This window comes from Boleophthalmus pectinirostris, unplaced genomic scaffold, assembly GCF_026225935.1.
Source record: "Boleophthalmus pectinirostris isolate CB_2022bp ecotype Guang Dong unplaced genomic scaffold, ASM2622593v1 HiC_scaffold_23, whole genome shotgun sequence".
NCBI classification, from domain to species: Eukaryota; Metazoa; Chordata; class Actinopteri; order Gobiiformes; family Gobiidae; genus Boleophthalmus; species Boleophthalmus pectinirostris.
Window position 1 is genome coordinate 16,160,497 of NW_026571207.1, and position 23,673 is coordinate 16,184,169.

General features: G+C 39.4%; 1 protein-coding gene across 1 annotated transcript; it reads left to right on the top strand.

The window, feature by feature from the left end:
* The first annotated feature begins 4,567 nt into the window (after positions 1–4,567).
* wu:fb13g09 (ATP-binding cassette sub-family C member 5) lies at positions 4,568–23,574 on the top strand. The gene is made up of 29 exons (XM_020923373.2): positions 4,568–4,821; positions 6,241–6,429; positions 6,838–6,993; positions 9,238–9,385; positions 9,831–10,064; positions 11,941–12,114; positions 12,374–12,521; positions 13,587–13,735; positions 13,848–13,955; positions 15,020–15,379; positions 15,449–15,520; positions 15,601–15,725; positions 15,798–15,870; positions 15,951–16,154; positions 16,245–16,370; positions 16,673–16,784; positions 16,865–17,049; positions 17,650–17,796; positions 18,915–19,044; positions 19,324–19,477; positions 20,118–20,246; positions 20,438–20,624; positions 20,710–20,799; positions 20,983–21,175; positions 21,244–21,403; positions 21,516–21,594; positions 21,671–21,784; positions 21,937–22,101; positions 22,589–23,574. The coding sequence occupies exons 2-29, from the start codon at positions 6,251–6,253 to the stop codon at positions 22,679–22,681; spliced, it is 4,194 nt and encodes a 1,397-aa protein (XP_020779032.1). The 5' UTR covers positions 4,568–4,821; positions 6,241–6,250; the 3' UTR covers positions 22,682–23,574.
* Positions 23,575–23,673: the final 99 nt, after the last annotated feature.

Below are 23,673 nucleotides of genomic sequence, written 5' to 3' on the forward strand. Positions count from 1 at the left end.
CTCCCTCTGACAGAGACAAAAGACTAATAGACATTGTTTTCTTTCAGAAGCTGCACACTCTGCATAAACCGGGTGTACAATTTGTATCTTCTCTGCAGCCAGTTATGTGAGCTTGTAGAGGCGTGCTGGTTCTACACAGGTTCTGTTGCAGCACTGAAGGAGGTAAACACAAACTAATTAAATCCACCATTGGTCCCCAGTGAACACCGCTCTCCAACTCACCGCTGTCTGCTCATCGCTGTCACAGTCAGAGGTCTGCTCATTAATTCAGTTCAAGGTGGATGCGAGGCTAATACCATACTGGATTGTGACACTGGCTTAGAAGGATGTACTGCCAATGTATTCACCACTGGGGATACTTAAAAATGTCCTAGGGTGCCTGTTTTGACGTTGAGCCTTAAAGGTTCACTGTGTAACTTTTTTGGTGGAGAGTCTGCCACCTGCTCGTTTCTATGGTGATTTTGGAGAGTTAATAATGTTACTGCTTTGATTGCAATGTTCAAAAGTATGGTTTTAAACTTCTCTAACTTGAGGGAATCAAGCAGGTGATGCCACTCTGTTACAGGTCAGGTCAAATGTTTTTCAAGGTGCTTTCGAGGTACACCTGTTATTTAATAAATGCATGATAGAAAGGTCTAATGCCATACTGAGGAACATTCCAGGCAAAGCTACTCTCCAAAAACCCTCTCTGCAAAGTATTGTTATTCTGGACTGGTGAATTACTGCTTGTATGTCTTAATCCATGTATATGCAGTCACATCATGCCTAAGGTGAGTATAATTGAACACAGGGAGATAACTAGGTACTTTTAGATGATCTCGTGATACTTGAGCTAACCTTAATTGCCTTTGCCTCACAAATTGCTCCCAGAAGGTATTAGTATCTTCCTAATTATGATAACAGCTTCACTGGAGCAGGTAGGTAAGAGACCGCTGGTTTGTGCAACTGATTTCCTAAATAAAAGAGCAGTCACTGGTGAATGGGGATTGGAGCTGCATCTGTGCGTTGATAATCAAACCTCACACTTGATGAATTCCGGTGTTTGGCTATCAACAGGTAAAGCACATAAAAAAGTAGAGAACATTGTCAAAATAAGATCATGCATTGTCTGCTTGTCGAGTTTGACCAAGGCCAACAGCGCCCCCTTCTGAGCACAACTTGAGCTGCACCTTACAGGCTTCCATGGTCGCAGTTACAGCCAACTGACGTAATTGTTAATATGATAAAGCAATTTAATACCATAGTTCCTGTCACCATAAACTTGTTCATCAGAGTTATTGCGAGCATATATCGACATCTAGAGGCAACCATACAAACTAGATTACTGATCACTGGAAGAAAATTGGATGTGCAATTCACATTTTATTTATTTCATTTCTTTACTTTAATATGTGAGAAGAATGGCCAACAGTGGTATAAAATTGCTTTTCTATCAGGGTCTCTAAAGTGTCTGAGCATATAATATTAAATACGTCCACAGCACACAATAATTCCCAGTGTTTCATAACAATCGTTTTCTCTTTATCTCTTTCTCTTAGAAGCACAGTGGATATACTCATGAGATTAATTTTCAAACCACTGGTCCTGAGCAATGGTATTGATTAATAATTCCAGCACATTGCAGCTCTTGCTAGGTTAGATAGATAATAGGTAGATAGGTTAGCCTAATGAGAAAAGGTCACTGCCCGAAGTTAATCTAGTGACCTTTAAGAATTACCTTGCAGATTTGCACCAGTAGCCATTAACTGCACAGTAGAAATCTGAATTAATTTTAATGAGTTCTGCTAATATATTTTTGACATGCATAAGGCAAAAATCAACCTTTTTGAGTTTTCCATGACCCCCTCTTTCTTTGCAAACCTACATTCAAAATACTCGTTGACGTTTTCTGAGTTTTGTGCAAGATAGCATCACACTTCATAGATTCAACACTTCTTGTTTACAGAAACAAACAATGCACTACAAAATTAGAAATCCAGTAAGGAAACCACTATTTTCCCATCGATACTTTATGGGCCTAGTGCTATAATAAACTGTATCTTAATTATTTTGATTACAGTGAGCTTTATCGCCTACCTGACCTGTTTCTACCGCATTTCCTGCCAATGCACCATCTATGTTTTTATTGCTCTACTTTTAATCTTTTTTTTTTCAGCAATAGTTGACTATGACTACCTGACTTCTTAATAATGGGACATGCATAAAATATAGTAATGGTCATGTATGTAGGTGTAGGTGAAGTTATGGAAAGCATATTAAATGAAGCAGAGTAGCAGAGTAGCCTAACATTCTATTGAGGTTCTGGGCCTGTTGATGGTAAAGAAATCACAGATCCATTGAGTTTGAATGGATTTTTATAATTTTTTTCTGTGGAATGACTCTACTGTTTGGAGAAAAGAATGGCATATTGGCTGATGTCAAAACTTGGGGGAATAGTTGATTGTCAATGAGGTAAAGATGAAAATATTGAAAAAAAAAAGCCTTATGTTTTTGCATTAAATTGAGCCAAAATCATGTAGAAATGTGTTTTAAGAATTATTTTTTTTTACTGAATGTTGTCAATACATGTGTTCTTTGCATCTGGAATGCATTTATAGACAGCCTAGACAGCCTATGTGTCTGGATGGGTTTCCTCCGGGCGCTCCGGTTTCCCCCATCAACCCATAAACATGCTACATAGGTCTCCATAAACAGTTAATAGTCATGGTCAGTTAAATACAATCAATTCAATCATTGTGTCCTCAGGCAAGACACTTCACCCACATTGCCTATTTTGAAAGTGGTGTGTGTGTGTGTGAGTGATGGTGGTGATTGGAGGGACCGATGGCGCCGAGTGGCATGGCAGCTGCGCCTCTGTCAGTGTGCCCCAGGGCAGCTGTGGCTACAATAGTAGCTTACCATCACCAGGGTATGAATGAATAATGCTGAAAAATTCTGTGTAAAGCATCTTTGGGGACAGAAAATGTCTGTCAAAGCGCTATATAAATAAAGACTTACTTACAAAATGAAGTTACCTACACTTAAATGGCAATTTTTTTTCCCGCAATATTTCCAGAAGAGCAAACCCTCCCATTATTTATTAATAATAATTTATATTAAATTAATATTAAATAATAATTAATAATTAATTAATTATTATAATTATCCTTAGGGTTACAGTTAACAAAAAAAAAAACACACAAAAAGTATGGCAGACGATGTCAGGTTCCACCCATTTTTGAGACTTTGGTTCCCCGACTAAAAGTCGATATGTTCAGAAGACTAATTCAAGACAACACTTAGTCCAAGCAAAAGGTGATATTAGCTGAAGGAACAGTATTATTATGTTATTATATAATTATGTAGCATTTACATAATTGACCTTGCCTTTTCTTTTATTTTAAGGGGAGATACTACAGGTAAACAGAATTTGTCGATATCTAATTCCATACCTACTTTATTAAAGTTATCAGCAAAAACAGAAATATTTACATAAATTTTTATTCAAGTTTACTTGAATTCAAGTTTACTTGAATAAAAAGCATGAAAATCAAACTTGGCACTATCTTTCCAGATCTATGTCCCAAATGTGGTCCTTTTCACACATAAAATAATTTTTATTTATAATACACTTGTTTTCTGTGAAACTAATCAGTTACATGTTAACAACACATTATGTTCTTTATATGTTGTACAACCAGGGGAGTTAACAAAGTGGTCTATTGTCCTAGGCCTCAAGGTCTTAGGGGCCCAGAAACCTTTCTCCTATGTATTTATATCACGGGGGGGCATGTGAGGTTTCGTGCCCCAGGGCCCCAAATTTCCGTAGCCTGTTCTAGCAGCAACCAAATGTTGATATGGACAGTGTTTGGAAATAAATACATGTGTTGAAAATACATGTTCTGACTACTAATTTTGAGTAATTGTATTCCAGTAGAGTTCCTTTCTCTTTTGGTGGTATTCAGAATATACTACTTTCCTAAAAATCAAAAGAATACATTACAGTAGTTGATCAAACTTCACCAAACTCCACATAATTAGTGAGAAAAATAGACAACTCTCCTGTTGTAGTGATTTTTTTTTTTTTCCATCTCCAATTATTATTACTTCCATAATAAATTCTGTGAAATAAATGTTTATGATTGTTCACATTATTATTATTATTATTATTTTTTTTTTTTACAGGGAATTAACATTATAATGGCATGTTTATTCGTAGTGATAAAAGTGATAGTAAATGAATCCTGGGAGCTTAGTGTAAACCCAGGAGCAGACTGACTTATCCGCAGGCTGTCACGGGAAACGCAGTGTGCTTCTTTTGCTCCAAACGCCTCACATCACCAGTGTTTTTCCTTTATGGGCGTTCTTATCTCTCGTCACATCATTGGTGGGAGGGCAGCACTTCGCCGGGCCAATGGAGGCTTGCTGCCAGCTTCCCCACGTGTTTATGCCCCTCCCTCGTGAGCAGCGTTTACTTCCGTCTAACCGTGATGGTTGCCACGGTGACGGCGGATCCCGGTCGGCGGTTGGTGGAGCTGGTGTGACGTCAGCACGGTGTCGGGAATTCCTGTCCCCGGAGCCGAGGAGCCGCGCCACGAGCCGCGCTCATTCGCTGTCGGGAGGAGCGGCACGCACATCATCCACGTGAGGAGGCAGATTGTCCATGGCTCGTGTTTTTGTTCCTGATCGTCTCTGCTGAAGATGTGCACTTCCTCTCTAAACGTACGGCTCTGGGTCTGAAGCCGAAAGCCACTGAAATGTCTCATGTTTATCGTCTTCTTTATGTGCTGTTCATCAACAGAAGCTCTGTTGCTAAGGTGACCCGGACAAGGCCGACTGAATGTAAGTGAATGTTATGAAACATTTACTCTGCTATTGTGAGGAGTTATGGCTAACGTTAGTAAATAATATTATCGGTCAAACGGAGTTGTTTACGAGGCGTGGGGACCTTATCTGTGCTGTTACTATGAAACACCATTAAACACTAGTTATAGCTTAGATTCCCTAACGTTATTCTCCTGTAAATAGGCCCATGCCATATCATTTTGTTTTTCGGTCAGTTCACTTTACTGTTTAAAACTACATAGTCTTTGGTTTACCTCTACTTATCTGTTTGGGCACCATTACCTATAGTATTATTTGACATTCACTTGTGTTTGCTTACTTCTTCCTCTGTAAACATCTCTGCATCTTTTATAACCAGTTCTTGTTCCAACCAAAAACGTGTGTGCTTAATTTCACATCTTGTTATTCTGTAATAAACTTAAAAGACCTTTTTATATTTTATCCAGCCTCTCCCTTTTAGTCACTAGTTACAGCTATTACAGGGTTGTCCAAACTTTTTTGTCATCAGGGGCCACATTGCAAAACACAGATGAAGCGTTGAGACAATCCTGGGCTGGTGGTCAACACTAAACAATTCAAATGTGTATTTAGTACAGGTTAGACTGCACCTGGACGCCTGACTGCCAAGACACAAATATTTGAGGGTCGCATTTGGCTCTCTTACGATAGTTGGCATACGTCTGAGCTAGTGTTACCTTGTCACAAATACCACACAGTCTTTGGTGAAATGCATCTCAGAAACCCTTGCAGTCGTATGACAAACTTCGGATGATAGTTTTCCTGAAGGTTGCAAAAGTGAACACAGACTGCACATCAGGGAGTTTCTCATCCTCACACTTTGCTTTGCATCACACTTTTGCACAGTGTTCATTGGTCTGATGTAACATTTCATGAGCTCTGTTATCGGAGTCTGCCTCCTGGGTCTTTGCTATGGCTTCTCACTGAGTGACCACATTCAGGGACAGTTACTTTGCTGATCTTGGAGTTCACGCCATACAAGGATCAGTGCTGTGAGTGGACGTACAGGCTCAGATGTCTGAGCTGTTGTTGCAGCTTGGCAGGATGCCTTTAAATATATAAATAGATAAGCAGTGTAGCAGAACACGAGGGCATCACTGAAAAGGTGAGCTCAGGTCTGAGCTTGAAAAGGTGAAGCAGCAAAATTACACACTGTACCTCATAAGTTATGTGAAAATGTGAAGATAGCATCAAAGATTGATTCCCCAGTAGGAATCAATCTGACTTATACTGAAAAAGATGATGAATGTATTTATATATCACTTTCTTCTTAATGCTGTGCAAATTTTTATTTAATTTTTATTTAACAGCCAAATACACTTACAAAATACATATGCTATAAAGGCTGCGGATGCAACAGTAAAATAATTTTTTTATATATATATTTTTAATTTGCAGAGGGTCTGCCATGTTTCCTGATGCTTTGGAAGCTGCAGGGCAGGCGGAGGGCCTGGCCCTGTCCTCTCTGCACCCTCCGCTGGAGTCTGAGGAGGAGGACATTGAGACATCAGCCGAGAGAGGACCAAAGAGGAGAGGGCGCTACCGACATAGCCTACAGCTTCTGAAGCCTTTCAGGATAACACACAAGTAAAGACCTATGTGTATTTTCTTTATTTCAGGTACTTTTATTTTATTTGGCGTTCTGTAACAAACATTTCTCCAGCAAGAAATTGAGTGAATGTTTAGCTTTCTATTTTCTCAGCCCAACAACACCAATAGCTTTCTAATACATGACTGTAGAGAAAAGGTCCACAGACCTGCTTCTTCTTCTCTTTTGACACTGCGGTCTAAGATTTGATAGACTGCCGCGGGGCCTTTTTCTCACAGCTCTTTCATATTTTGTGAAGGCCATGCAAATGTTTGTTCAAACATTGCACGAAAGATCAAACCTACAAGACAAACAGCTGCTCTAGTGTCAACTGCCCATTTAGACCCTCCCTCAATATGACACCTGTGTGCGCCTCTCACCTATTTTCATGCCTTGCTCTATTCTAGGCACCAGCACCCAGTCGACAATGCTGGCCTCTTCTCCTTCATGACTCTGCATTGGGTGTCCCCCCTGGTCCTGAAGGCCTACAGGACGTCCAGCCTGTCTGTGGATGACGTGTGGGGTCTGTCTTGCCACGAAGCCTCTGAAATAAACAGTCAAAGGTGAGCTAATACTGTGGCACGCCTGAGGTTTACCAGATCAAATGGACTGTTCTGGTAAGATGGAGCCACGCAGTTTTCCCAGGAAACACACGTCTAGCCGAGACATGAGATGAAACTTGGTTAATTTGGAGCAAAGGTGTGACTCAAAGTAAAATGCATCAGATTTTTCTGATATTGAGTAATTCCTGTAGTCAGGCTTTTCTGGACAGAACAGATATAGGTGTCACATGAGGAAGAAGAGTGGGGAAGGACATTTGGCAAACTTTCTGAGTGTGTAGACATGAACAATTGTGAAGCACAGTTGTAACAATATACTTTTAAAGTAAGAAAAGTAAAATATTTGTAATCCGTGTTAGTTGAGGAGTTGTGTTGTTTTTTGGATAACCTAAGGAAAATATGTGAAAACTGGACAAAATATTCACACAGTATTGTACAACAGTGTATTATGATCCATTGGACTTGTTGATGTGAGCATGCAGTATTTATTCTGATTTCACAATTGCACCATTGCATCTCGCACTTTCATACACTGATTGCTTATCGGATTAGTTCTGCTGTTTAAGTCTGTTTACTTTGTTTCTCTGTAATGCCCTATGGTTTCTTCATCAAGAACCACTAGAGAACTTGGGGAAGCTGATTTCACTATGTTTGCCTTCACACGTAAGCTTTTGTGTGAAAATAATATAGAAAAGAAAACAGGAAAAATTGTTGCATAATAGGTATTAGTATGTAGGTATTTAATGTGTAATGTATAATATGATATGTACAGAGTATTAGTACCGGTATGTAAACTGTATGGTGGAATTATAGTGCTGATAAAACTAAGTGCTGCTTTTCCTCTGCTCCTTTTGTACATATGTCCATTTGTTTTGTGTGAAGCTTGAATAGGCACACATCTCTAATCATGCAGGAGTGATGTTGCAGAGATGAAATGGGAGTTTACTAAGAATAGTGGGGATTAGAGATTACAGTACTAGTAAGTGCCTGGGTGGTTATGTCATTACCCTGTGTACTGTCTCTCTCTCACACTCATTAGCTGTCATTGACAGGAGCCAGACTACAGACTTTGAGATCAATTCACAATGTAGCTGCCAGTGCCAGTTGTCGGGGCAAGGCTCGAATTCCATGAAAGAACAACAAAAGCCCACAATAATCTTATTAGAGGCCATTTTGGCTTTTAGTAGTCACTGAAAGGAAACCCAGTTCTTTTCCCATTACTCAGATGAGTCACACAGCCATGACTCTGCAGTATAAAGGAGAATGAGTATTTGAGGAAGTTGTTGCATTGAAAAGTGTGTGGGTGTCGATAACCTGCTCTTTTAAAGGCTGTGGAACAGAGCCCAGAGGTTTTGTGCTGCTTTGTGTGCTGTGTAAAAGGCAGTGCAAATGGAAACATCAGAGGAAAGACTATTGCATTGATGCTGGTGGCCAATAGTTTGGCCAAGAGCTGCTGAACTGCATTAGTAGAAAGGACTTTAGTTGGTGTCTACTTAGTGAGAACAGTTATGCAATGCTGATGCAATGCATAGACGATGGAAAAACTAAAGTGTGTAAAGCACCCTGGGAGAGTTGACACTTGATGGTGCTCATTGAGGTGCAAACCTTGAATGCAATGTCCTGGCCAGCACACACAATATCCCTTGCCATCTGGCCAACTCAAGCTTTAATTTAGTTTTGTACATGTTGTTTTTTCAATTGTTAGGTTTTTTTTCTGCTAACTATAATAATGCAAACCTTTCTCTGGACCACATATCCTTGTTTTTTAGAATTATTCATGAGTGTAGCTGAACAAAGATGGAACTTTACCTCAGGTGTTCAAATTTACAGATTTAACCCATTTTTATTGTTACACCATTTTCATTTTTAGTATGGCATCTCATGCGTTAACTTTAAATCGTTTTACTAAATTTTTCTGTGGTAGGTATATCTATCTTTTATAAGTCAACAATGACTGCAGTTGCCTTATGGAATCATATTCATTGAGGCATCAGTCTTATTTTAATTTGTGCCATAATATACAAAAAACAGGCAAGGGTCAGACTTTGTCAATACACGCGCTATAGATTGCTTATCTTAGTGTAAACGCCAAGTGCCACTGTTGTTTATTTCACATATTTTATGCTCTAGCTATTGTTTAGAAACAACTTTATTTTTATAGTCATTGTTAGTATTTTATTTAAATACTCAATGCGTAATCATCTTTCAATTAGGTAAACTTTTTTTTTGGTATATGTGTTATTCCAGGCTCGAATCCTTGTGGCATGATGAGCTTAAAAGAAAAGGACGTGAGGAGGCATCTCTATCCACAGTGTTCTGGCGGTTCTGCAGGACTCGTATGCTAGTGGCCATATTTTCCTTACTCCTAACAATGGTGGCAGGCTTTGCAGGACCTGTAAGTACTACTTTCATTATTATACAGAAATTATTCGGATTAAAACCGAAAACTCAAATGTGGCACTGATATCTCCTTTAAGCCTGTTGTGTACTGTACAAAAAGTGATCTAATCAGTTTATGCTTAATCCCTGCCATAGGTACACCGTGCACCCACTATCACACTCCACTAATAGCATTATGTGGACTTAGCTCACACAATAATAACTTTGTCATGCCATTTAATGAGCATACCGTTTTCTGCCTTGCCTTATTATAAATATGCATAATTGACTAATTTGTTCTTGGCCAAGATTCATTTAGGCTTTTAAGTATGAAACCTGAATTTTATATAAAGATGCAATTCTTCCACTTCTGAAGTAGACTCCCTCTGTGTCCCTGTTATCCTTGTTTTGTTCAGCCTTTATAGAGTTTTTTATATGCTGTCTCTGCCTGCTACCCCCAGGCTCTCCTGATCCGGGCTCTGCTGGAGTATTGCCAGAGCACAGAGAATGACATAATGTTTGGCCTGTCCCTGGTGGCTGGGATCTTCCTCATGGAGCTCACCCGCTCCTGGTCTGTAGCTCTCATGTGGGCCGTCAACTACCGCACTGCAGCACGTCTCAGAGGGGCTGCCCTAACGTTTGCCTTTCAGAAGATCCTCACTCTGCGAAGCACAAAGGAGATCAGTCCTGGAGAGGTAGAACTTTAAAGGGATAGTTCAGGTTTTTTGACATGAATCTGTGTGTCATCCCCGTCAGCAGTGTGATGCATCCTCACCGACTTTACCTACGAAAGTGTCCGGTGAGCCGAGATTCTGGCTGGTTTTGGTGCTGAGGAAAGTAGTTCGGCAAGTTGGCTGGGGACTGTATAATAAAGCATTTTTCTTGTCAAAACAATATGTGTTAAAAAGAGTGATACATTTGCACCACAAAACCATCGTCCTCGAAAAAGTCAGACCTCATAATCGCTTGGCACTATTTTCTCTCCGTACGTATCACTGCGCGCGGCCTCCAGGTGACAGCCATGCTTATTTCACTTTGTTTACTGCTGGGAATGTCAGCGACAACATGTTTAACTACGACACCGATGATGAAGAAACTGATTTTAGCACAGAGCCAATGGGATATCTTTTTGAACCCGAATATACCGATGCCAAAATTCGCCAGAGAGAGTTAGACGAAATTAGGCAGAGAGAGAGAAGAGGCAAATATTCCGAGCAGTTAACAAAGTGAAACAAGCGGTGCAGTGATACGTACGGAGAGAAAATAGCGCCAAGCGATTATGAGGTCTGACTTTTTAGAGGACAAAGGTTTTGTGGTGCAAATGTATCACTCTTTTTAACACATATTGTTTTGAGAAGAAAAACGCTTTATTAGTCTGTCCCCAGCCAACTTGCCGAACTACTTTCCTCAGCACCAAAACCGGCCAGGATCTCGGCTCACCGGATGCTTTCAGAGGTAAAGTCAGTGTGGACGCATCACACTGCTGACGGGGATGACACACAGATTGATGTAAAAAAACCTGAACTATCCCTTTAAACTGTGCTGAGCCACCCTTATTTATATTTCTAAGCCTTTGGTCAGGTTTCAAAGCATACCATTTTTATTTAATTCAGACGCTTGAGTAATCCTGTGGGTTGAGGTCAATCCCTTTTGGAGAACTCAAAACACTCTGTTTCATTGCTGTATACAAAAACCTGTAGAAGTATACCCCAAAAGGTCATCACCTAGTTTATATGATTCCATTTGATTACTACAAAGTAGTAATCTATCTTTTTATGTAAAAAGCCATGCTGTTGTCTATTTCAGCCTGTTTGATTCCCAGTTCTCATGAGTCCAACTTTTTTTCTTTGATTATACAATCAGAGCTTTAGTATACATTTACTGAAAAAAAATTGTCTGCAAGTCCATATACAAATGTGTCAAGTTTAACACCATCTAAACATTGTAAAAACAAGAAGAAAGACAAGAGATTAATCAGGTTTTACTCGCGAGGAGGGCGGACAGAGAGTGCATTCAGTTACAGTCTCCAATTCGCTCTGATCCACTCAGAGCCGTCTCCTCTTTTTATTTCCTTAGGATGGTCCCTAGTTACAATGGGTGTTTCTACTCTAAGGGGAGGGGGTGAAAACAGCAGAAACACCAGACATCATTATTCATTGTACAAATATGTGTTATCAACAACAGGTGACTGACAAGGTGCAACTATATAGCATTCAGTAGTCAGGGAGTAGTAAGGGACAGCTCCTTCCCTGCAACCTTGAGAACTGTCTCTTCCCAGCAGAGCGTTGAGTCAGCCGTTGTGCACGTGTGGGTGGAAGGTCACTGCATATAGTTTCTCAAGCACAAAGAGATTATTCAAATTCACACAAGTAAATAGTACATAGCAAATATGGGATAATATATACAATTATTCTAACAAAATGATTCATCAAAATATAATTTTACAGTCACACACAATGTGTGACAAAATCCATAGAAAGAAATTCTGTAACAATTCCACAGCTGACAGGAATCCTGTCAAACAAGTTATACAAATGTATAACTGAAACCTCTCTTTTTCTTCCACTCTAGCTGATCAATATGTGCTCCAGTGATGGCCAGAGGCTATATGAGGCAGTGTCCGTGGGCTGCCTGCTGGCTGGGGGGCCTCTGGTGGGGCTTCTGGGTCTGTCTTATACTGCATACTTCCTAGGACCCACAGCCCTTTTGGGATCTGCCATATTCATCATTTTCTACCCAGCCATGGTACAACACAAATCCAACTACAGTAGATTTACTTTTAATAATAAATTATTGAATGTTTACATGTTCACATATTAGTGGGGAACTTGGGGTATTAAAAGTAATTTAAAGTGATTAAAGAATAATTTAATTTGACACAACAGGAGACTCTGCTATTGATCCAAAAGACATGATGTTTTCCCCCTGCACAGACCTATGGCATGACTAATATGTTTGTGTCGGCTTTCAGTTCCTCTTACCTCCTTTGTTCCTGTCTGCACAGATGCTAGCATCGAGGCTCACGGCATATTTCCGAAGGAAGTGTGTGGCAGTGACCGACCGCCGTGTGAGGCTGATGAACGAGATTTTAGGCTGCATGAAGTTCATCAAGATGTACTGTTGGGAAGATGCCTTTGCCCAAAATATTCACAGTGAGTGGAAAAGAGTTTAGTAACAGTGTTGAGTTGGGATGTGTGCATACAGGACAGTGAACGGCATCATAGTAAAGTGCTTTGGGTTTGGGGCTAGAACATTAAAATTATTTAAATAATGTTTGCACATCTGTGCCAAACAAAAATCGCCAACCATAAAATTCTGATACAGAGCAAATGGTTCATTTTAATTATAAAATAATTTATTTACCATTTTGAGTCTGTGAGTGCTTCTAGGTGAAGAACTTTTTGAAATACAATGTGACCCTCCACAATAAAGAGTTAATTCATTTAAATCCTCATAATTTAGTGAGCTGATAAAAAGAGACCTGAGATTAGACTTTTCCTCTTGCTTAAAAAGATGAGATAACCCAAAATCCATTTTCATTAGCTCACAAAGACAATCCCTCCCTTCCAATCACAATCTGCTTCACTCCCTTGGCTCAAGGTTAATTTGCCAGATGTTTGGCCTTTTGAAACCTCCTTACCACTGTGGCTGTTGTACTGATTACTGAAAGATGACCACTTCTTGTGTGCCCACCATGTGGTGGATAAGGATCATTTTCTCTTTGTCATTACACCTCAGATTAGCCAGGTGGGCATCATTTGCCCCCTGTCTCATGATTACCTCTCATAATCAAAATTTATTGTCACTGAGCCTCACTGACAATTAGCTCCAACAATTACACTCTCATTTTCATTCAATTACACTAAATGATCTGTGCCATTTCCAAGGACATCTAGCATGTTATGGCTCAAAGAACAGAAGTAGCTAACATAATCAATGGGAAAAATATAGAAGAGAAGAAATATTGTAGTCTTTGCATTCTCTGAACTCAACTGGTTAATGCTGTGCACAGTGGAGTATAATGGAGATACAAACAGCAAAAGGGGAGGGCGCTCTTTTGGGTGCTTGACTTATCAGAATTCCGCAGCGTCTGAAGCCCTTATATGGATATGAGGCCCATGTTCACTTCATTGGTATCTATTTCAGTCAGCTGTCAAAACGATCTAGTCCTCTGTTGTGTGTAATGAATGTCATTTTTCTCCTTATGTACTCCACAGAGGTTCGGTCTGAGGAGAGGTCCATATTGGAGAGAGCTGGGATTGTCCAGAGTCTCACAGTTGGGGTGGCTCCCATAGTGGTGGTCATTGCCAGTGTATGCACTTTTACCCTTCACATGGCACTGGGCTATGAATTAACTGCTGCTGAGGTATTTAACATACTGTACTTTTATATTAAAACAATACCATGTTGTTACCCTCTTAAATCAATGCAAAGAACCAAATTACTCGCACTGAATTGGACACATTTCCATGTTTTAGGCCTTCACTGTGGTGGCTGTTTTTAACTCCATGACATTTGCCTTGAAAGTCACTCCATTAGCAGTCAGGGCTTTATCAGAAGGCGCAGTCGCTGTGAAAAGATTTCAGGTAAGAAACGTATATGAGTGAATGATTTGTTATGGTGTGGCAGTGCATGAGTGAAGAAATTGCTTAAAATATGCATTGTGTAACTTTTCTGGTGGAGGGTCTGTCAAATACTTTTCTCCATGGATTTGTTATTGCTTTGTCCAGAATGTTTCAGTGTATGGTATTAAACCTTTCTTTCTTCATGGAGACCAAACTACAAAGTTACAGTTCATATCTGTGGAGAGGCAACCTTGCTCACAGTCAAAAGAGCTGTTTAATGTCATACTATGGAACAGTCCAGGCAGAGCAATAACATCTTCATGAAGAAAAGCATTTGACAGACAGGATGCAAAGTTTAAATACTCTGAGATGCTACTTCCCTATGGTGTATACATCATGAGTTCTTGGGTAAAGGTTCAGTCTTAAAGAATAAAGTAACAATTCTTTTCACCATAGGAGGGTTTGGTTACTGGTTTTACCCTATAAACATATGCTCCTGTCTGATGAAAAGGATGGTTACACAACAGCCACAATATGAGGTGCTCAGAGAAATGTACTCAGGTCACATTTTTTTAGTATTTCAGTTAGATGGTAAAAATCACATGTTCATAAGAAATGTTTCTATAGACTCAGCAAGCGTTGCATAAGAGAGCATTTGTCAGAAATGTATTAAAAATGTATTTTGCAAGAAAGAATTTCGACTATAAGTGGGAATATTTTTTCCGTTCAAATTTTGGATAATAAAAAAGGGTTGTGTCAAGCAGAGCATGGGGCTGGAAAAGTGCCCAACAGTTGTCTGGATTGTCACACCTCAGTAAATTATAAATTAGCCTAATAATTTTAGGAAAGGATTATGTTTACCCTTTATATTGTTTTGACTGATATATCTCTATGATGTTGTGCCTTTTGACTACAAACATGGTGGACTTCTCCCAAAATGTTCAATGTATGACTAAACACTTCAATGTTTATGCCAAAGACGCATTAATACAATGCTTTAGTGATTTTAACTCAACTTAATTCTAATTACTAATGAGAGACTTGTCGTGCATAATTATTTTGCTTTTTAATGTGTTCCTTTACAGAGATTGTTCATGATGGAAGATCGACAGGTCATTCAAGTAAAAATGGATGACCCAAGCAATGCAGTGGAATTCCAAGGTGCTACCCTGGCATGGGAAAAGGCCAGTTCACCAGTAGTAAAGCCGAACCCTCCGCCCAAGAAGCAAACGAAGGGACGGGGTATGAGACGTGTGCTGCGGCGCGAGAAGCTTAGCCTGTACATCTCCACAGAGGACAGTAAAGGGACCAAAGACAGCCCCAATGCTCAGAGCCTGCTCACAAACATGGAGCAGGAGAGCCCGCAGAGCACTATATCCTCCACTCAGAGCATACGCCCACCACTTCACAAAACCCTACATCGAATCGACCTGCGTGTGAAGAAGGTAAAAACTCTAAATCATATATTATAAAGATGCGCATGTCCCACTCTTGTTAAATGAATCTTTCTGTAGGGTTCACTAGTTGGAATTTGTGGGGGTGTTGGTAGTGGAAAGAGTTCCCTTCTCACTGCTCTGCTTGGACAGGTGACTAAGCAATTTATTTAGGTTTTAGATTCAAATGCTTTCTAAATCTAATTCCCCTAAGTGGTGCTGCATTTTTTTAGATGACGCTTTTAGAGGGAAATGTAGCCGTAAGTGGTGGGTTTGCTTATGTGTCGCAACAAGCTTGGATCCTAAACCACTCACTAAGAGAGAACATCTTGTTTGGAAATGAATTCGAACCACACAAGTAAGTTTAACAGTTTATTCTGATTAATTAGGGAGAGAAATAACTTCTAAATAAACGTTCAATCTTCCAAAGATATAACTCCATCCTTGAAGCATGCTGCCTCCTCCCTGATCTGACAGAACTACCATATGGAGATATGACAGAGGTACAGTATCATTCAATTCTGTGCTTAATAGTAATGTTACCTTACCAAAATACAAATTATATGAAGGTGTTTATGTTTAGATTGGGGAGAGAGGAGCTAACCTGAGCGGAGGACAGCGGCAGAGAGTGAGCCTGGCCCGAGCCCTGTACAGTGACCGTCCTATTCTTCTCCTGGATGACCCTTTGAGTGCAGTGGATGCATGTGTGGGCTCACATGTCTTTCATAAAGCCATTAGGGGAACTGCCAAGGGCAAAACTGTGCTCTTTGTTACCCACCAGCTGCAGGTGAGTGTCTGGGCTCTGTGTGCATCTCTTAAAGACTGACTTGTATACTGGTGGAACTACATTCTAATTTGTAAACCTCAACATTTTCAGTATTTGCCCGATTGTGATGATATAATCCTCATGAATAATGGGCAGATTGTGGAGCACGGCACCCATGCTCAGCTAATGGAGAAAGGCCGTGACTATGCCATACTATACAACAGCATGCAACAGGAGGTAAGCCCAGAGGCATCGAATGCTGCTGGCCAGAGTCAGGCATCTCTGGCCAGATTACACAATACATCGTACAGTACCGCTAAATAATTCATGGAAATGTAGACCCAGTGGCTAGGAAATGCTAACACTACCAGGTCCTTCATTATTTATGTGTGCATTGATTTACTGTTGTTCTGCTGAAGACCCTGTCACCAATAAGGCTATTTAAATGACTTGCAGGACCAATGTTGGAGTGATTCACTGTGTGTGTTACACCTGAGGGGACATGCTTTAAGTTTAAGTACATTTTTGTTGTTTCGTAGAATATTGTAAAAGCCAATTTGAAAAACAAAGGGCATAAAACAGGTGCAGAAAAGCCGCAAGCCTGTCTGGATGTTGCCAAAGTCAAACCAAAGAAAGATAACAACAAGCAAGGTACAAAACATTTTTATGGATGACCTTGGAAGCAAATGCTGTTTGTCTTTTGATTGTCTGTTTTTGTTTATTTGTTTTAGCACAACTGATGAAAGCTGAGGAGAAAGGGCGTGGGGGTGTCGCCTGGTCTGTGTATGGCTCATACATAAAAGCAGCAGGTGGTCCACTCATCTTCATCATCAACGTCCTCCTCTTCTTGTCCACCACCGGCAGCATAGCCTTTAGCAACTGGTGGCTGAGTTACTGGATCAGGCAGGGCAGTGGGGTGAGTGGTGAGCCTTGTGATCTTTTTTATGTGTGTCCTGTTGTTTGCCTCTCTAAAGAAATGGCTTTAATGTGGTGGGTAGTACTCAATTTACAGTAACTTCAGTAAATTTTTAAAGAAAAAGAACTACTTGCACCTACTTGAGTAATAGTTTTATTAAAGTAAAAGTACTTTTAACTTTTGAAGATACCATATTTTGTGCATTGTTGAATATTTTGTCCTTCAATTTTGCTACTTCAAATTATAAATCAGATTCCAGAAAGTTACTTGAGAAGTAGTTTACCTAAATAGGTTTTTATTCCAAGCAGTAATTTCTTGAACCATTACTTAGTACTTCTACTTCAGTAACATTACTTTGAATTAACGATACTTATTTAATGAGTACTATTTTTGGTGGGTAGACCTCTCCTCTACGGTAAACTTAATTAAAAACAAGCAGGCGGGCAAGAAACAGATGTGCTACTAAGCAGGTGGTTGCTCTTTTTAAGGAACATAGCTGAGATTGCTAGCACGCATGGACTTCCTGTTTGTCAAGCTGCTTTTTAAATTTAATCCTCAACTTTTTATGGTTTAGTAATTTGTTGCTCCATCTGCCCCTAGAACACATCATTAATCTTCACAAATGAAACTACAGCGAGCAACAGCATGAACCTAAACCCTCACATCCAGTTTTATTCCAACATCTACATTGCATCCATGGGAGCTGTGGTGACTCTGAAGACTTTAAGAGGTCTGGTCTTTGTAAAGGTAAATTGTCTGAGTACACAAAGTTATATCAGTGCTTCTTTAACTGGGCTACTGTCTGGTACATTATTGCTATGCAGGATCTTTCTATTGGGAATGGGTGTCTCGTCCTTATGATAAACGACCTTATGCCAAGTGAGCAATGTGGGAATGAATCCACCAAATTTTTAACTTTACATATTTTATTTATTTATGAGTAAAGTGCATAACAGTATTTGGGAGATCAGTGGTAGGTAATATACCAAAACATGAATAATATTATAAATATTACTATGAATAAATACAGCATTTGAATATGAAGTATATGGTTTATACTGGAAAAATGCTGTAAATAGCTAATTAAAAATGTGTAAACGTGAATGTACTTTTGTGTGTTTTACAGGCCTGAATACTTTTATTGTGATTCTCTTAAAAAAAATAAATAAAAAAATAGGCACTCATTTTTGTCACTATAGCCCACCCATATCAGACATGTCAATAATAATACACAGAAACCTAGTGATAAACTGAAAACTGTCTGCTTTCGAGCTGAAACTGTTGAAGCTGAAGTAATGGATTCATGAGCTTGTTTTGGGCTTCCTCCTGAGGGGACACAACCCTTGCTTCAGTAAGCAATGGATAAGCACCTCTAGTGAGATAAAAAGTTTCGGGGTGGTACTTTGTGCAAATAATGCGTGAAACTCATTTACTGTTCATGTCACTTGTTAATCAAAGGCTCTAGGGAATATATTCATTAGTTCGGGACGTCTGCCCTCTATTTCCGTCTAACCCATGGTGACACTGCATTCAAGAGGTATTCCGAGGTTCCCCACGTTATGATGCCATTTCAAAAAGATGATTTTTCAGTCACGGCAAATCATTTCTTACCTCTAGCTGTGAGCTGTTGGGGAGTGCTATATATTCCATTAATAGAAATTATTTGTTTTCAGCTGTCACACTGATTCATAAAAGAATCAAGCATGACAGACGTTCATGACTGTATGTTATTTATTAATCCTTATCCTTATTTACATGGTACTGGTACGTATCTATGGTTTCTCCTATAGTGTAATAGTTCTTCTAGGTATTTTTAATGTCATGTAAATTTTTATTTTGAGGCCGATATTGTTTATGTCTGACAGTGTACGGTGAAAGCAAGCTCCAAACTCCACGACAAGCTTTTTCAACAGATCCTCCTCAGCCCCATGCACTTTTTCGATACAACGCCTCTGGGTCGTATTCTGACCCGCTTCTCCAGAGACATGGACGAAGGTGAGCTTTGATTCATCTCGAGTGTGAAACGTTCCCTTTAGAGAGAACTCAGTCTTTGAAGTCATTCTGTCTGACTTGGTGTAGTGTTGAGGTACAGTGTGATTTGACATGGTACATTGAGCCATGTGATTCACTCTAGGTTTGACTGACAAGCTGATTTCTGCTTGTAAAACCTAATGGCCCAAATAACAGGCTTCAATATATAACAGGTTTTAATACCAATATATTGTATGCTATTATTTAAAATGGTGAGTCTGATAAGGTCTGTATGTCTTACAGTGGATGTACGCTTGGCAATGCAAACTGAAATGGTGCTACAGAACCTGACATTAGTGCTGTTTTGCATGGGAATGGTGGGCACAGTATTTCCCTGGTTCCTGATTTCCATTCTGCCCCTGGGAGCCTTCCTCTGGATTGTGAACCGTGTTTGCAGGTCAGTTCTTTAAGAAAGGGCATGGTATTCTTATGAGAGATTTGGATTTTGGTGGTGACTGCAACTTTTGTTATCTATAAAATGCTATTTACAAACAAAGTAAATCTATATGTGGATATTTGTATAAAATAGTTGAAGTCTTTTGTAGCTATATCATTGAATGTTCTGTACTAGGTATTTTCATCATTTATGCAAGAATCCAAGAATTGTGTAGTAAAAATAAATCCTAAAGGGGAAAGAACACAGGTGTCTGTTGAAACAGCTACACTTTTCCTCATTACAATGATCAAGTGGACTCTCATTGTGCAATTTGCTCTGCATTAAAATAGAAATATAGTTCACTATTTTAAAAGCAGCTTGCATTTACACACAAATGTAAAAATGCCCAGGGCATAAACATGTCAAACTCACATACCATTTGCTGAAATGTTGGCATCTAAATGTAGAAATGTACCAACCACATTGTGGCCCAAATGCTCTCCATGCTCACACCATCATGTTAAAGATCACGGAGTACACATCATTCTCTGTGTACATAAGTGTGAAATGAAAATACATATAGGAACTCTTTTGTAATACCTTTCCATCTACACAAATTTGCATTCAGTCAAAATGAAAATCATGTTCTTATTATTTTCAGAGTCTTGATTCGTGAGCTTAAGCGCTTGGAAAACATCAGCCAGTCTCCATTCACATCTCACATAACCAGCAGTTTACAAGGATTGTCTACTATCCATGCCTATGGAAGAGGGCAAGACTTTGTTCAGAGGTGGGTTCATTTTTCATCATTTTTTCATTTTTTTCTGAATTCAGTGATACATGTTCTCACAATATCGTTTTACAGTTCACCTCTAGGTCAGTGAAAACACCAAACCTAGTCCAGCAAATCAGAGTGGAAATGAGAGCCTAGAGTTTTCTTTGCTTTTTACATATAAAAATATATATTTTTTCTCTTTTCAGATATCAAGAATTATTGGATACCAACCAGGCCTCCAACTACCTCTTCAGCTGTGCAATGCGATGGCTAGCTGTGCGCCTGGACCTGATCAGCGTCTTTCTCATCTCTAGTGTAGCACTTCTCATTGTTCTCATGCGAAACCAAATACCTCCAGCCTACGCAGGACTCGCCATCTCTTATGCCGTGCAGGTCTATAAACAAATAACTTGGGGTTGGGCATACGAGGTAAAGTGGGTTTAAAATAGACTAATGCCTTGTTCCCTTTGACTTTCAGTTAACAGGCTTGTTTCAGTTTACCGTGAGATTGGTTACTGAGACAGAGGCTCGGTTTACATCCGTTGAGAGGATCAACCATTACATAAAGGTAAAAGAATTGATTGGTAATGGAATTGTGGAAGGATAATATGCTCAGGCACGAAAGGATAATAATATAATAGGTTTACTTGTTTAGATGTAATAATGCAGAGAATTCACATGTCTGTGTTCGTATAGGGGATTTGTCTTGCGATGTCTATTAGAAGCTAGTCATGATTGCTTCTTTCCTTAGTGTTTGGACAGTGAGGCTCCCAGACAGAGTCTAGAGCAGAGTGCTCCTGCCCCCTCCTGGCCCCACCAGGGAAAAATCACCTTCCAGAATGTGGAGATGAGTTATAGGCCTGACCTGCCTCTGGTGCTGAAGAGTGTGTCTTTCAACATCCTACCACAAGAGACGATTGGCATAGTGGGTCGCACAGGATCAGGTACAGCCCACCCCTCTTTGGCTCTGCTCTGTATTACAGAATGGAGTTAATGGTTTACTTTTCTACAGGAAAGTCCTCTCTGGGCGTTGCTCTCTTCAGGCTTGTGGAGCTGACAGGAGGCTCCATCATCATAGATGGAATCGATATAGCTCAGATTGGACTGGATGACCTCAGGAGCAAACTTGCCATTATTCCTCAGGAGCCTGTTCTCTTTATTGGCACAGTCAGGTAATCTCTGTTTTAAATATAGGCAGTCATTGACATCTAGAATATTTAAAAAAAAAAAAAAAACTGAGTGGGAAGATGTTTTCATCGACCAACACACTTTTTTGTTCACTAGGTCTAACTTGGACCCATGGGATCAGTACTCTGATTCTGAAATATGGGAGGCACTTGAGCAGACACATATCAAAGAAATGGTGGGTGACACTTGTTATATTACAGAGAATATCCTACATTTTGGTAAGAATCTAATTTAGTTTTCTCTGTTTAAAGGTGAGCCAGCTTCCTCATTCTCTCCTCTCAGAGGTAACAGAAAATGGAGAGAACTTCTCAGTTGGAGAGCGGCAGCTGCTCTGTGTAGCTAGAGCCCTGCTGCGCAACAGCAAGGTACTCATTATCACTCAATGACATTTAGGTGTCAATATATTTGTAGTCAATGCAGCAGCAGAGCATACTGAATTTATTATAATAATTATTTATTTTTTTATTTTTACTTTCTTAATTGTTTACTTTTGGTGGAATTCTCCTTCTGTTTATAGATTCTTATTTTGGATGAGGCAACGGCAGCTATTGACACAGAAACCGATCGCCTCATTCAGGAGACTATTCGCTCGGCATTTGGGAGTTGCACCACTCTCATCATTGCCCATCGTCTGAACACCGTCATGAACTGCAGCAGGGTCATGGTACTGGATAATGGCCAGGTAAGTGCAATGCATCCTCAGCACTGCAATAAATGTTATGAAAACTTACTTTAAAGGCCCCATTTTAATCTCTAACTGGTTTGAGATTTGCTGTGGTCCCACTATTACCAGCAGAGGACTTCTCAAAGCAGGGAAGGGGCAGAGGACTTGCTTATTTGAGGCATATTTGTTGATTGATTGATAGCATTTATATAGCGCCTTTCAAGATACCCAAAGCGCTTTACAGTTCATTATTCAGTCACTCCACACTCAGTGGTGGTAAGCTACTACTGTAGCCACAGCTGCCCTGAGGCAGACTGACGGAAGCGAAGCTGCCAATCTGCGCCATCGGCCACTCCGACTACTACCATCACTTACGCTATTTGTTAATATTATGTGAAATGCCAATGTTTGCTTCAACCCAAAAATGCATGCCACTTTAAAACATTGATCTCCAAAATTAACATATTGCTTACCTTTCAATAATTGTTTATTTTGTTTTTTGTAGATTGTGGAGTTTGACAAACCTGCTTTCTTGCTGGCAGATGAAAACTCAAGATTTAGAGCCATGATTGAGGCAGCAGAAAATCAAAGCAGCTAGTCTTGTATGTGGTACAATAGCAAACCTTTAAAAAAACTGATGTTGCACAAACTCACTACTGATCCTGTCCTGTTATTGCTCTCTCAAGACACGGTCTGTACAACATGAAGTTTGAAAACCAAAGACAGATTCCATGTTTATGAAGCATTGAAGGCCAGATGGGTAGTAAAACTTAGCAATAACAATTCTTCTTTTTATTAGATAATAGATGGCAATGTATTTTGGCCCATCCTTTTGTTTTCCTCAAATAGATCAATACATTGTATTTTATTTATATAAGAATGCTAAACTATAGTGCTGAAGTTCACTGTGAAGAAAGCTTAGTACAATCATTACCTTCATATTCGTTGTTGATCATATTAACAATTCTATAGTAAAAGATCTGAGATTATAGGTATGTTATACTACTGGATAATTCAGTATCCTTTATTTAAGATTTGAGTGAAACATTGCTAAATGCAGTGTATTTCATTCATCACTGTGTTGATGTGTATAATATCTATTTTTGGTTCACAATTAACATTGTATTTGCACGTTATATGTGTCGAAAGATTCCAGGTCATGTAATGGAAATAGCCATACATATATTTTATACATGTAGTGCACCATTGTCTACTTCTCTACTGTCTAAATCCAAATGCTGATGTTTAAATTATGCACATATTGGTATTAATAGAAATATGGGGGTACTTAACCTTTTGTGACAAGGGTAAAGAATGGAGAGTGATGTCTTCAAATGTTGTCTGCCTTTATAATCAAGCATATGCTTAATAATGCAGTGCAATATTTTTATTGTATTGACTATGGCCTTTGACATGTATACTTGTTTACTCGTGGTGTTTTTAAAGGCTTAATTTTTAAAGTCTTGTTTTCAATAAAATATTTTTTATATATGTTGGCTCATGGTTTATTTAAACTTCAATGCATATGTCATAAACTAATATCAATCATGTAATGTAACCAATAATAAAAAAAAAAAAAAACTAAAATAT